Here is a 14,524-nt window from a genome sequence, read left to right as displayed (position 1 = left end):
TGAAGTCCCACGAGTAAGTAAATGACACATGTAAAGATGTACAGGGTACTTCATCTATGAGTTTGACAGAACAGAGTTAGTTAAATTATCTGAGCTGCGTCTTTCACCCCATCTGTGCCCCATTTGGTGGCTGAGATGTTTTGTGTGGAGGCTGCCTTTATACACAGTGCCAGGTACCACGTGCAAGTGTCACAGTATTTACACAGGTGCCTCCACTGCAGAGTTCACACCAGCCTCAAAGATACAGTGACTCCAACCCCTACTCATGGCTGCATGCAGGTTTAACAGTATTAATCTCAAAATGCAAACCAGATCTTGCTAAGGGACACACAATAAACCCAAGTTCTGTGTGTTAAACTAGCAGGATGACCTTGTAATTCTTGTCTCCAGAAGTGCCCTCACAATCTCTAAGACAGCATAACATAAAAACCAGCTTTGATTGAGCTCTAAAACACACCCCCATAGCCTCACACCTTCTGGTGAGGGGATCCTTCAAACAACTACAGAATTGCTGTCATTCTCTCTCAAAACACTCATGAAAACACATAAAGAAATTCATGGGGGCATTTGGTGAGCCAGGTGTTATTTTGGAATTCCAGCCTATCTACACTGAACTGCTGTGTCTCATCTCAGGCTGCAGCCCTTTGGGACAGACCCTGCCTTCTTTGGTGCACCACATGGCTCAGTTTGGCACAGCCCTGGCCCAGTTTCTGGATCTCTGGCTATGGATCAACATCTGGCAGCCCACACCTGAGAAGGCCCAAGTGACACAACACCTCCCAGCTGAGGCCTCAACACTCCTGAGAGAAAGGCATATTCACCTGACACAGCTAAACCACAGGAACCTACTCACAGCAGGTAGATTTAACATGAACAGAGGGTAATACATTGCTCCAATGGTACAATTTCAAACACTACACACAAGTGGTACGTGATAAAACTTTTGTGTTTCTGAGGAACCATGTAATTTTTGAAATGTAAGTTAGCATTTTACTTAAAATCAGTATGAAAGTATGCTGGACAATTTTAGGACCTCACACTTCACAGTGGAGTTCACTGACAATCTGTAAAGAAAATGCTTTCAAAGTGTGATGTCTAGCTGCTTCAGTTAGAGACACTCGCTTTTCTTCTCTTGACTTCTGAACAGTAAAACTGTATCACAAGGAATCACTGAGGTGGCATTTTTAAAATCATTAAATAAGACAGTCAAATACCACCTGTTCTCTCTTGCTACTGCAGAAAGATCTTGAATGTTTTTACAAAAAGAAAAGTAGCCTAATAATTCAGCATTTTGAGAGAGTGTATCTGCCTTTTTAAAGTTTCTTTATCTTGCCTACTTTTCAATGTTCCCATCTGTGATATCTTGAACCTTAGTGGGCAGGTCAGTGTTAATTTTCTCCATCTGATCATTGTTCTCCAGGCCTATGCTGTTCCCATTGTACTTCTCTGTGGTTAGTTTGGTTGGGTGTGGAGGAGACTGCTCGGAACTTGGCGCTTGGTCCTCCTTAGAGAGCTCCTTCCACCGTTTCTGAAAACAAGGAGAACACATTTCAAACATTTCCCTAATATTAAAGGGCCCCCTTGCCAAGATGTCTTCCAAAAGAACAGCCACTGAAGTAGATTAAAGCAACTACCAGATCAAGAAAAAAAAATTGCTAGATGAAGAAATAAAGTTAGGTCAAGATGTGTCTTCTCGAACCACCAATGATCCTTTTTTCTATTTTTCCAGGACTGTGCCACTGCAAAGGCATGGGGCCTCTACCTTTGGAGTTTGTACTGTCCACAGCAGCTTCACAATTAGGAAGCATCCTGTCTTATAAAATCCAGCACTTGCCATTTCCCTCTACTTGCTACAGGCCTATGCTGCGCTCTTACCTGTTACGGCTTCAAAATACAACAGGACCTTCTATACAAGAACTGCCTAAAAAGAGAGAACTGGGAAAATTTAACAAAGAGTTATCTGTGCCAGAGTCATGGCCTACTGTTTAACTTAGTGGCCCATTAGCCCAGAGATCTACTGCATCATAAAACAGTTATTCACATTATTTTGAGAAGTAATCTGAAATGAGATGGAAGAAAAAATGAAATTGGAAGTAAACCTGTTTTGCTAGATCTCTTTCCTAATGATAAATAGTTTGAAGGACTTGCTACAACAAAATTTCATGTAGGAAAGAACCCTAGAAAGTGCACAGAAAGGAAAAGAATCAGCCCTAAAAACCAATTGCTTCTTTTCTCACACAAATCAGCAAGTGCCTATAGATACATAGAACACCTTGTAGGGAAACAATCAGTTACTTTTAAAAGTCTATGATAAAGTAGATGAACTGAAAATTGAATCTTCTCAAAACAAGTAATAGACTCCTGTCCATGGAATGATTTCAAGACTGCTGGTCTAAACTAAATATCAAACTGAGAAAGTGATATAAAAAACCAGCTACTTATAAATGGACTGCTGGCAAAATGAGTTTTAACAATTAACTGACTCCTCCATTAAAAGTCAAAGTTGTGTTTGCACAGTTTACTACCTTCCAAAATCCAAGGTGACAGCAGAGATGAACGTTTGGCTAATGTTAAATAAGAGAGACTTTCAATAGCTTCAGGCCCTCTCCATAACTAGCAGAGAGAAGTGAATACTTCTCACACTCTGAAGAGTCAACCATTCCTTATGGAATAAAAATGACCCAGCTGACCTTGAAAGAGAAATATGCTTTTTTGAGCACTGCCAATTGATTTTCTGCACATAATGCCAAGGCCTAAAGAGAGAAGCATCAGGACAAATGCCTTGCACTGCAGGAACCACTGATTTAAGGAAGATCATTTGAAGAATCGTAACAAGAAAAAGAAAAGTAATGAAAAGTGTGCCCTCCTAGGCATTCTCTTACTATGAATAAATAACACACTTGAACATGACAAGCAGTATTCTGAGTTGACAATGCTCCCTTATACCCAGAAGTAAGAAAACTTGTGATCTAGACGGGTAAGTTTTGGAACCAGAGCTGCTCACTGTTAATGGAGCATTTTAAAAAAAGCAAAGCAGAAAAATATTACTAGACACAATACCTCATACCACCAGAAACAGCTTCCACAAAATGAAGAGACTAAACTGCTGTTAGCATTAGGATGAATCATGAAGCCTTCTAGACATATGACACAAGTATCAAACCAGCAGCACACTATCTAGGTGTTGATTAGCAGTTGTGTAAAATTATTTCTTTATATACAGCAAGTCAAGAAACATTTGTTAAAGAGAAGAATCAGACCACTACCAATACCATAAAGAAAGGAAATGTGCTTTAGCTTATCTGCTCTATTCATGATTTCAAGAAATCAACGAAATAAAAGAGCCCTAGCACATGAAAGCAGAATTAAATGTGTTTCAAAGCCTCTCCTCCCACTTCTCCCTCCCACCTAGGCCCAGCCACTTAATAAAGCTGTAAGCTGTTATGTCTGCAAGCTGCACTGATAAAACAGTGAGATTTGGTCATCTCTTTGCACCCAAAATCATTACACTTGGCTAGACTGTACTAACTGTAACACAAATTTTAAAGGCTATGAAGAAACAAGGCAACTTTACCAATACATATTATCTGTAGCATCAGGCAACTTACCTGCTAGGAAAATAGCAAAGAGATTCTAAAACAGATCCTTGCTATCTTCAAAGTGATACTGGGCATTATCCTCCCTTTTTAGTATTGAAAACATCAATTGAACCATTTTTTTTCTTTAAACATTTGGACAGACAAATTATTTTAATATTTTATCTAAGAGGGGACATATACACAGGGTTAAAAGTTTAGTTTGACAGAAAGCACTGAACAGATGCCCTTTCATACCTCCTAAGCATCTACTGAAAAAGGTTAATAATTTAAATCTCACAAAATTACATGTTTCAAAATAATCTGGAGCTTATTTTTTACTACTGTTGCAATCTGCTGTTCAAATACAGGGAGCTAAACATTACCTGTATAGTTGAATCCCCCATTATAAATTTTGCTCCTTCTATTACAGCCATATATGAAAATCTTAGTTGATCAGGAGTCTGAATAAGTCCCATTCGATATTTCCTCATATCCAGTAATACCTTCTTAATATCTACAGAAAATGTGTCTTTTTTCTCCATCTGTAAAGCAAGTTACATTGAAAGTGTCAGTGGTATATAAAAAATAATTACAAGTAAAAATTAGTCATAACATTCAATCTAAAAACTAATTTCTCCATATTATGCTTTGGGCACCAATGCTTCTGTTAGTTATAAGGAAGATTAACATCTCAAATTATTTCTAATTTGTTTTTGAAGGAAAAATGCAAACCATCTAATGAAAACTTACTATGAGCAAATCAAGGATCATGTATTGAACAAATAAATTAGTACCCTAACATTAAGTCTTAAAATTAAGACATATAGATATGCTCAATTTTATTCAGGCTTGTATTTGGACCTTGAAATAGGACTGTAAGAATCAGAGCTGTAAAGTAGTACTTCCCACTGCTTCCAAATAGAACAGCAATTCAGACTGACTGACTATGGCAGAAGTTTCCTTATGCAAAGCAGAACCCCAAACCCAAGCAAGGCACACGCCTATCCCCACATTAAGTTTCTTAAGTACAATTGCACAATTGTATCAAAATATAGCCCTATGTTTTTCAAAATGCATAAAACCAAAGAAAAACTGAAGCAAAAAAAAACAAAAAAACCCCAAAAAAGTAAGTTGAGAGGATCTAACTAAACCAGAAAATGTGTCTCTTGTAATTCAATTGAAATTCTATTTCAGTTAAACCTGTGCTGTCCTTTTCACTATTACCAAGCACAAAGAGAAAACTCTGTGCCTGGACTTGAAAGTCCAACAAAAATTTTGATTTATTTAAAATATTGTTTAACATTCAAGGTTCACTCATGTCATGAGCAATTATAGATATGCAGTTCACTATAAGCAACAATCTATACATCCATGTGGCACTGGAACTAGCTGCCAAGCCCCACCACCCAGAGGGCTGCACAGCAGGAGAAATTCTGCACCACCTTCCATTACACACTGCAGGAAAATTAGGAGCATGCTTGAGTTGTTGTCCTAGTTCAGATAACAATTTCCTGCATGCACAAGAAAAGGGCCCTGGAGAAAAAGACAGATTTAATCATCTCAATATATATTCACAAGCTTTTTTCATATGGAAAATACAACCAATCCTCAACCTTTTCTAAGCACATCTTACATAAAAGGAAAAGAATGTTTACAATTTACTTTCCAGAAAGCTTTGAGAATATGTAATTGTCCTGGGGTACTTCAAGAGGAATTTGCAAATGCATTTCAAGAGCTGTGTTTTTGCCATCAAAATATGTGAAGAAAAAAACCCATGATGTCTTAAATTAAAGTTTCCACTGGAATGTCATTAGCTTCAATGTTTTTAAAGCCTTCTGACCAAAAAGCCCATATTGGGAAGGTTGGCAGGGTGTCAGGACACGGGAAGGGGTGACAAAGAAAATGCAAACACTTACCAGAACAAGACAAGTATCTACTAATGAAAACGTGCCGGAACGTCCTATTCCCGCGCTGCAATGAACTACTGCAGGTCCGTGTTCGGGACTCAGTGAACCAGATTCTCTGACTTTAAACAGGAAGTTCAGGAATGAAGCTGGGGATTCAGGAACTCCAAAGTCTGGCCATGTAGTATAATGAAAATGAGAGATCATCCTGGACTCACCACTCTAGAAGTGAAAACAAACACTACAACTAGAAAGCATTCTTCTTTGGCTCAGTTAGCACATATTTCCCCAATCTCAATCAACAGCTCTTTTCTATTTTAAACCTCCCATTAACACAAACAACCCAGTAACTTGCTTCAAGCTGGATGACAACCAACAGTGCACGCTGAAGCAGTTTTATCTGAGTTGGTAATTTTTTCCTTTGTAATTATTACCACACACGGGGTTTTTCCCTTCTTCTCAAACTTCCAACATTCTGTTTGGTTTGCTTTACTACTTACTCCCAAATGTCTTTGTTTGTCTACCAATAATGCAGTTCAATCTCTGACAGCAGTTACTAGACAGCTAGAATTAATATGAGTGAAAAAACCCATGTCAGCATTGCACACACTCTGCATTCTTGCTTCAAGCAAGTTTTAATGCCAAGAGGTATTACATCTCCTTTATACTAACCACATTACTGAGAGGAGCAGGAAGCGTTCCTTCCTGGAAAAGGCTACAAAACCCATACAGAAGGATGTCTAGCAAGACTTCTGTTGGACATCTTCTATCTTTTTTAAGTAAAAAAGCAGGATTCCAAAATCATACAGCTGCTTTAGAAGCACTCTGTTAGAGTTCCTCTCCTAACACAACCAACTAACTGCAAGTACTGAAATGACAGCAAGAGAGTATGTATATGAAATTTGGATCACATTTTTACGGAACCCACTTCAGACTGTTAAATGCTACTCCTTGCCATGGTGATTCTGATTGTAGCTCAGGAATTTTATAAATGTTCAGTTATTTTTTTTTAATTTATTAATTCAGTTATTTAATTTTTAATTAATTAAGTTCTAATTTATTATTTCAGTTATTTAATTTTCCACATGGACTGACACCTACATAAACTTTGGCAACGTTTGAACACAAAAGGATTTAAAATCAATGTATTCCAGAAAAGTTGTTGTTCTTCTTCAGCAACAGTAAAATATAGCCATGAAATAAAATAAATTCTACTGTTCTTCATCTGCTCAGTCTGTTTCTACTTCTTATGAGAGACAACTTATGAAACTCCTTTATGAAATTAAAAGAATTCATTTCATAGTTTCTGCAGTAACAAAAATAAGTCTCTCAACTTGTCTATTGCCTTCAATGCCCAATACTGCAAGACTGCCAATACTTTCACAGAAAATAGTAGATATTAACATGAGTCCAGTCACTCTAAGATGCACAGCTATCTTCCAGAAATATTTTGTCCCATGATTTTCCATCCCTTCAGCTCATTCTAGAAATACCTAGTCTCTTCATGTCTCTACGAGAGTCCCATTGCAAGGCACTGGAACCAGCTGGTCATCTTTGAATTGGCAGTCTCTAATCCTACAGTCAAATCCCATTTGAGTATTTCAAACCTCCCACACTGCTCTCTTAAACAGAATGGCTCTTTCAAGTGGTGCTTGGCAGCCAAGCTGTACAGCTGAACCACTGCCTTTGTGAGGATCTGTACCACCCTTTCTTAAACAACTCCCAGTCACTGAGCCATGCAGCACTTACATGAAGTGACGTGGGACTGTTACGAGAAGAGGTCTGGCTTTTTGATTCACAACTGTTGATGGACAAAAAGTCAAATTTAAATAACAACTAATTTAATTTGAAGTGTTACCAGGAAACTAGCTAATCTTTTCAAATAAAAACCCCTGGGCTTCAAGACTCAGGCAGCACTATAAAATTTTACATGTGATATACAAGGGATATAACATAGAAATATTATATATTTCTGCATGGTAACTGAAAACCAGCTAGTTCTATGGTAACCACAATGCAATTTTCCAACATTTATTCCCTAAAACTAGCTACCCAAAAAAAAAAAAAATCCTTGTATGACCATGGGACAGCACTTAAACTACTATTTTGACGATTTTGTTTTTTAAATTACTCTAACTGTGAAAGTTTTACTGGAATAAGCTTTCTATAAATAACCAAGATAGCTAAACCTGATGAACTCGTAAAGCAGACACCACACCGCACAGCTCAGCACTGACTGCTGGAAACATAATCAGTATAATCAAAAGATGATCAAAGGACAAGCTCCAAGTTACAGAGATCCACATGAGGACTCGAGCAGAAAAGGAACATCCCATTAGATTAACTTCCAGCAAAACAAGCCTTGCAGTGACTAGCCAATCAGTCAAAACAAAAAGGAGCAAAAATCTTGTAGAGTAACTTCAGGTTGTTCAGTCACATTGGAGTTTGAACATAAATAAAACACTACAAAAATTCTCAAAGGTTAAGTTGGTGCCTTCATCAGAGTCAAGTAAAACAGGGGGGGACAAAACAATACTGGTCTGCCAAGCTTCACACACTGCTTATAAAAGCCATGATCAAAGTGCTACTGAAATGGTCAAATATATGGAGACACTAAACACCTACAACCCTACAGTGGTTCCATATTTAATGTACATGCTTAAGTTCATTAACAACTAATTTGATCATATAAAAATGAAAAGGCATCCTATAATGGCAATATTCTACAAACTGAAATTCAAAATCAACTTCTACCAGAGCCTCCTCTGTTTGCTCATTCATGATGGCCAAAATGCTTTCCAAAATTTAAATAAAAATGGCCTTGAGGGCAAGGGGGCCAAATAATTATCAGAAACATTCTGGTTCATCCACAGGATCAGCTAGTGAGGGCTGCTGAGCAGCCTTGCATTACCTTAATCTGACAGTCACAGCCACACAGAAGCTTGGTACTAAGGGGAGAATCTGTTTTACTAATGGGTTTTTCCAAATATTTGCTATTTGTGAAGGACTCAAGATTCCACTTCAGATTTATTAATGGTACTTACTCTGAACTATCACACCACCAGTGTCACATCAAATTTAGTTCCTATCTCCTAGTCCTTTCTTCATCAACAAGTATTTTATTTGCAAACCTCTCCTTCTACTGCTGTATTCTTACTTCCAGAAACCCAGTCTCAGATACGTTCACAGAAAGGTTCCTTCTGTAATTTCAAATTTCACTGCTCTGTTTTCTTACCCAAGCAATCCCTGGCTTCCCTGAAGATCTGATGCTCATTTGCCCTTGCAAAGTTTGTCTGAATTCCCCTGTACCAGTGTAGTAGCTTTGCTTAAAAGCATTTGTTATGTGTCACATTGTATCCTTCTCAGGATATCTGGGTTGCCCCACCAGAAATTACTGAAAACAAAATTTTCTTCCTCTAAAGACCAATACATAAAGTTGTGACATTAAGGAATAAAAAAGCTAAAGGCAACAATTAAAAATAATATAAAAAAGCATATTCAACACAAGGTGGAGTCTTTCCCAAGTTATATGTTAAGATCTAACAATTCTCCTGCAACATTTTGCAAAGGTTATTTTATATATTTAATAAGCTCTCATACACTTTGCTATCACTTCTCCAATAAGCTGGGAGACATTGCTTCAAATCATAGCCATTCAACAGCTTCACAGATCAATGATTACAAAATTTTAACATGAGCACAGTATCTTCCTTCTCCCTTTATTTTCCAAGAGGCACTGGTTGGTTGGAAAAACACCATTTTCTCTCCATTTTCTCTGTGCTAGCCTCAAGAACAAAATTTTCCTAGAACAGATATATAAGAAAAAAATCAAACTAACAAATAACCTGATACAATCCTGAAAAAGAACAGCCCCAAATCCCACCTGTATTTCTAAGTAATCTTTAACACAAGCAACAAAACCAATCAGAGATTGTTTCATTGGTAACAACATAAACACTTTACTCTTCATATACCCATATTTTGTTTATGTCTTAAAGAGATTTGCTGCAGTAAGACAAACTAAATTGAGCTCAGAATGCCTGCATTATAAAGATGACCTTGGTTGTCTCTGTTTTCAAGGAAATACTAAATTTTAAGTATTCTTGGCATGCAGAGTCTATTTTGTTCATGAGTCATCCTATATTCCAGGCATTGAGTGGCTAAATGTCTTACACTCTGCCTCCACCAAAGGCCCCTGCAGAATAACTTACATAAACACAGCTAAGCTCACATTTCAAGTTACTGTGAATGCTCAGTTCCCACAAGTTTTATGGTATAATTATCAAATTCTTACAAAAGGCTGCATATAACACTGACAGTGTTAGACTAGAAACTATGCAGCTTTTTTTCATTTGAGTAACCAAGTATGTTCTGCTTCTTTTACAAAAATTATGCGTTGGAGTTAATATTGACGGAGCCTTACCAGAGTACTACAGATATAAAATAAAAATTCATTACAGAAAGACTGGTAAAACTGATTTATACGACTGTCCTGGGTTTGCCAGGACAACGACACACGAGAAACTCTGTGCAGTGCTGACAGGCCTGCACTGCTGGTCCAAAACAAACCCAGAAATTTAAGTGCTCAATAGCTCCAACTCAGAAGTCTACTACAGTATACTTTGCGCTGTTCCTTGAGGCATTTCTGCATTTTCCAGTTAATGTTATGTTCAAACGTAAACGTGTAAAGAAAATCGTATCCTTTGAAAATAGGAAGTTTAAAAGTAAGGGCCAACATCTGCCAAACAATTCCATGAAGAAGCCTTTTTGGTAGTTAGGAAAACTTGCATCAGCTTCCCAAAAGACAGAGTTGTTCTTTTTCAGCCACTAGCTAGCCGGCATTACTCATCTTTCTTTTGCCTTTGCTGTCAATAAACAAACTACTCAAGAGAAATTCTTCAGGTCAGCAGGACAAATATTTCATAAAGCTATTCTAACATGGAGAAGACCAAGCAAAAACATGCCAAGTTCAATCATGTTAATCACATGAGGGAACTTATGAACTAGTATTATCTCATAATGCCATCAATAGTTACTATAAATTCAAATATTTGGGAACAAATATATGAATAGTTGTATAAAACAACATGCAGAACATCTTCAAGCTCTCCTTTCCCAAGTTCTCTGACAACCTTGAAAACTTGCCACACTAGCACTTTCAATTAAAATAAGGCAAGATTTATAGGGAGAGAGAATATCTTACAAGACATAGCTGGAACAAACAGACAAGCTCTTCAATCCTGTCGTCCACTCTGAAACAGAAGCAGTAAATTCCAACCCAAGCTCAGGCCAGGAAGAATTTTTTTGAACTTAACTTGGTTAAATTGTCAAAGTGCTTAATTTTTTAAGAGAAAAGGGTGATTGGTCCTTTGGAGCAAAAGGGGAGGTAAACAAGAGGCGACAAAGTTACCTACCTACAGGTGGTAATCACTCCTCCCCCCAAAAACTTAAGACAGCTGGACTAAATTACATAGAAAACTCAAGTTCCAGTACAAAATCAGTAATTACTCAGTCAGGTATCTGATATTAAAAGGAAATCAGAATTTTCCACTCTTGTGTTCCACCCTTATGTTAATTCTTACAGCTCCTCTTAGAACTACCACTACCATCATTTAGAATTGAGCATGTCTAGGTACTGCTAAATGGAAAATACAAGTATACAAATGCCAAAGATGTTATCTCTCCTAATGTATAGACTGAGGTCTAAATCACTTGCTTATTTCCACACAAACATTTTCAACATTCTCAGAAGCAAAGTGCATTAAAATTTCCTGTGTAAAAGCTCACTCAAACCTGAAGTGACATCATGCTAAGTTGTTCTCATGATACACTTAAGGCCATGAACAGGAGCTGTACAGACTGAGAAAAGCTTACGTTGATATTTTCTAATTGCAGTAGATGTACTGTGTAATAGGATTTGATGTCTTCAGACACTAGTCTCACACGGAAACCTGTTTCACTGAATGTCATAACTTCTTCTTCTTTTGTTGGCCAGTATTGTGCACACTTCACCTAAGGATTTTTTTTAAAGAGAAAGAAAAAGAAGGGAAAAGAAAAAAAAGAAAATCCTTGTTAAATATCCTAGTATCTTAGGCTTTGCATGTGCAGATTCTGAGTTCACATTTTCAATACACTAGACTCAAATACCTGCTCCCACTTTGAGGAATTCCTGAAGTCCATAATGTTTACAGCCAAGTTACTACAACTGTTTCAGTGGCTATTATGCATTCCATTTCGATGTGTTTATGCTTTCTTCCATCACATGGCTAACAAGCTTTGAGGTACGTTTTAAGCCTTCCCTCTCCCCCCTCTAGGTTCTCTACAGGGAACTGAGATCTCTGCTCAGCTATTTCAGCATTTCCCCCTTTTGTTTCTGACTTGCACACCTGCAACATTTACAGAACTCATCTATCACACCCAGTTCTACCCAGGCTTACTGAATACTGGAAGGTTCTAGTGAAACAAAAGAATTAACTAACAAATCAATGCAAAACTATTCTTTGTCTTGTATTCCTCTTGCTCTGCACTGAAACCTTCTGTAGGAAAATTTTTGCAAAAGAAAATAGATGACTTTTTAACAGACCAGCCAAATTTTTTCATGAATCTGCATTGAATAAAAAACAAACCTCAAATGACATGCATTTATAACAAAAATCTGCAATGCTTTTAGGCACCATAGCAGAAAAACTACATCATAACAGAAGATCTGTGTATTCTGCACATATGCCACTGGTTCTGAAGAATCAAAAATAACTAGAACAATACAACAGTTCTTGGGCACCAGTCTGCCTTCATTGTTACAGCTAACATCCCTATGTAACAGATACACTACTCCGTTACATTTAGAAGAATTAATCTAAACATACTTTTTTTCCCACCTTCCATTTCATCCTGGGAACATCTTACACTGCCTCTACTCCTCACTGTCTGTACATCCTTTCTCAGAATGCTACTTTCACCTCTCAGGAGGTACATTTGTTAGATGCTCTTTTCACCAAACTGAACTGTATGTCTTAGCTCCCTCACTTCACTATCATATTAAATACACATTATAATGCACATCAGTGAGAACATCTGTTAGTTCTTCTAATGTAACAATCAAACATTGCACAACTGTATTCAAATTGTGTGGCATATTTTACAACTTTATGCCCAATGTCACTTACCGATTCTTTTTCAACAATCCTGTTCAACATGACAACTGCTTTGGTTTTTTGTTGCCATACCATTAGCCAAAAATGACAACATGTATTAGGTAGTGGACCCTGTGTAGTAAAAAATACGAAAATAGGCATGAGAATGTATAGGCAAAGCAGTGTTTGAGCACAGTTAACAGTTCACTGTGGGAAACAGGAAAGAGTCTTCCCCATAAGTTTAAACAACTTATTAATAGAATTATAGACATGGCAGGCAAGAAAGTAGCCACAGATCATTCCAGGACTTAAAAAGGCTGGGGTTTTTTTAAGGAAAAAAATACCAAACAAAACCAAACAAGAAAACAGTAAGAACTCTGGGAATGGATTTTCTGGTTTAAGCATCACTATTGTTGTGCTGTTAGAAGAAAAGCTACTGCAGGCACGCTCAGAAGGTACAAGATGGCTTAAGGGGTAGAAGTATTGTTGCAACATATTTACAAAAGAACTGAAGAAAAGTGCAAGAAGTATTTCAGAAGCTTCATATATGGTAAATTCCTCATACTTCAATATCCCCTTTAGCTTTTCTTAAAACATAAAATAATCTGTTAGCAACTACATCACATTGAGATATTGTACTTCATGTAATAATGATATACTTTTAATTCATGGAGACAAGAAACAATCCAAACAGAATGAGAACTGTACAAATCCCCCTCCCTAGATTCTCAATCCCTGTAATAAGCCAGTAATTGTACTGCTTACCTGTGTTAAAATATAATACCTCTGGGCTTCTTCTATGACCACTAGGCTGGCATTGATATAGTCATTCTCAGTGTTCTCGAGTTTTACACGACTGTGATCATCTAAAATTCAAAGAAAATTAAGAATTAATGACGCATCCATCTCAATGAATACTCTCTAACAGGCAAGTTTAGGTTTAGGACTAGTCTACAAGCAACCAGAACTAAATTCTGCTGTATGACCCAAACAGCAAACTACAAATAAAAGAGAAACTAATTTCTCAAATAACTTTGATAACTGTCCCATTCTCCCACTGGCATTCCATCAGAGTCATTTCAGACAGCTATTTAATAGAAACTGCTCAGAAAACTGGAATACCTATTTTTCTTTAAAAAAAACCCAAGAAAACAAAATTACCCTCCCACACAAGCCTAAAGGTCCTCACAATCATCCCTCAACAGTTACATTTCCTTAATACAACAGCACCACAACTCACACCAGACAGCACTGTCCTACCACACCAGATCACTCCACAGCATTATTTCCCAAGTTCATTATTTCCTAATTTCCAATCTTTTTGGTGAACTGAAGTTTCACCATGCCATAGAATCATAAAGTTAAGCTCACACAGCTAAAAAAAAACCCAGTAAAGTCTTCTTGCAGTAGTAATTCAAGCCAGGCTTGAATTTGATCAATTTCATTTTCCCTGTAAGATATTGTTTAATATTATACAACACAAAAAATACTAAAAAAGGCACATGCAAAACCAAAAATAGTCAACAAATCATCCAATTAAATGAAGCCTAATCTCACAACATGGTTTAATTTCAAAATTACACAAGCAAGACTGATGATTCCCCTTTTTATGGCAGAGGCAAGCAAAGGACTCTGTTTAAAATTCTACCATTAATATGAGGAAGATTATCATACTGTCAAACTAAAAAAATGCATAATAAAACGTCATTGTGGTTGCTTCTAGAACCTTCTGATATGTGATTTATAAACCTCAAGGAGGTTTATGAACCTCTAGGAGACATTTAGGTAATCAGACTAGTTCGCAGTAAGTAATCCTTCAGCCATTTATTGTCACTGTATTAAATAAACAGTACTTTCAGTTTAAAATTTGTACACAACAACATGCTGGAAAATGAGATTCAACTGACTG

General features: G+C 37.1%; 1 protein-coding gene across 3 annotated transcripts in view; it reads right to left on the bottom strand.

Annotated features, from left to right (window-relative positions):
- PTPN2 (protein tyrosine phosphatase non-receptor type 2) overlaps positions 1-14,524 on the bottom strand; it is a 29,041-nt gene that overhangs the window by 5,193 nt on the left and 9,324 nt on the right. For all 3 annotated transcript variants that reach the window (XM_041399269.1, XM_041399270.1, XM_041399268.1), the window contains exons 3-8: positions 13,381-13,481; positions 12,649-12,747; positions 11,357-11,494; positions 5,495-5,704; positions 3,962-4,120; positions 1,338-1,528 (exon numbers count right to left, since the gene is read on the bottom strand). In XM_041399269.1, the coding sequence (XP_041255203.1) occupies positions 1,338-1,528; positions 3,962-4,120; positions 5,495-5,704; positions 11,357-11,494; positions 12,649-12,747; positions 13,381-13,481 (898 nt within the window). The remainder of the gene's footprint in view (positions 1-1,337; positions 1,529-3,961; positions 4,121-5,494; positions 5,705-11,356; positions 11,495-12,648; positions 12,748-13,380; positions 13,482-14,524) is intronic.

Source organism: Onychostruthus taczanowskii, unplaced genomic scaffold (assembly GCF_017590055.1).
Source record: "Onychostruthus taczanowskii isolate IOZ18803 unplaced genomic scaffold, ASM1759005v1 scaffold16, whole genome shotgun sequence".
Taxonomy (NCBI): domain Eukaryota; kingdom Metazoa; phylum Chordata; class Aves; order Passeriformes; family Passeridae; genus Onychostruthus; species Onychostruthus taczanowskii.
The sequence above is the reverse complement of the archived record's forward strand: the minus strand, read 5'-3'. Positions and strand labels throughout refer to the sequence as shown.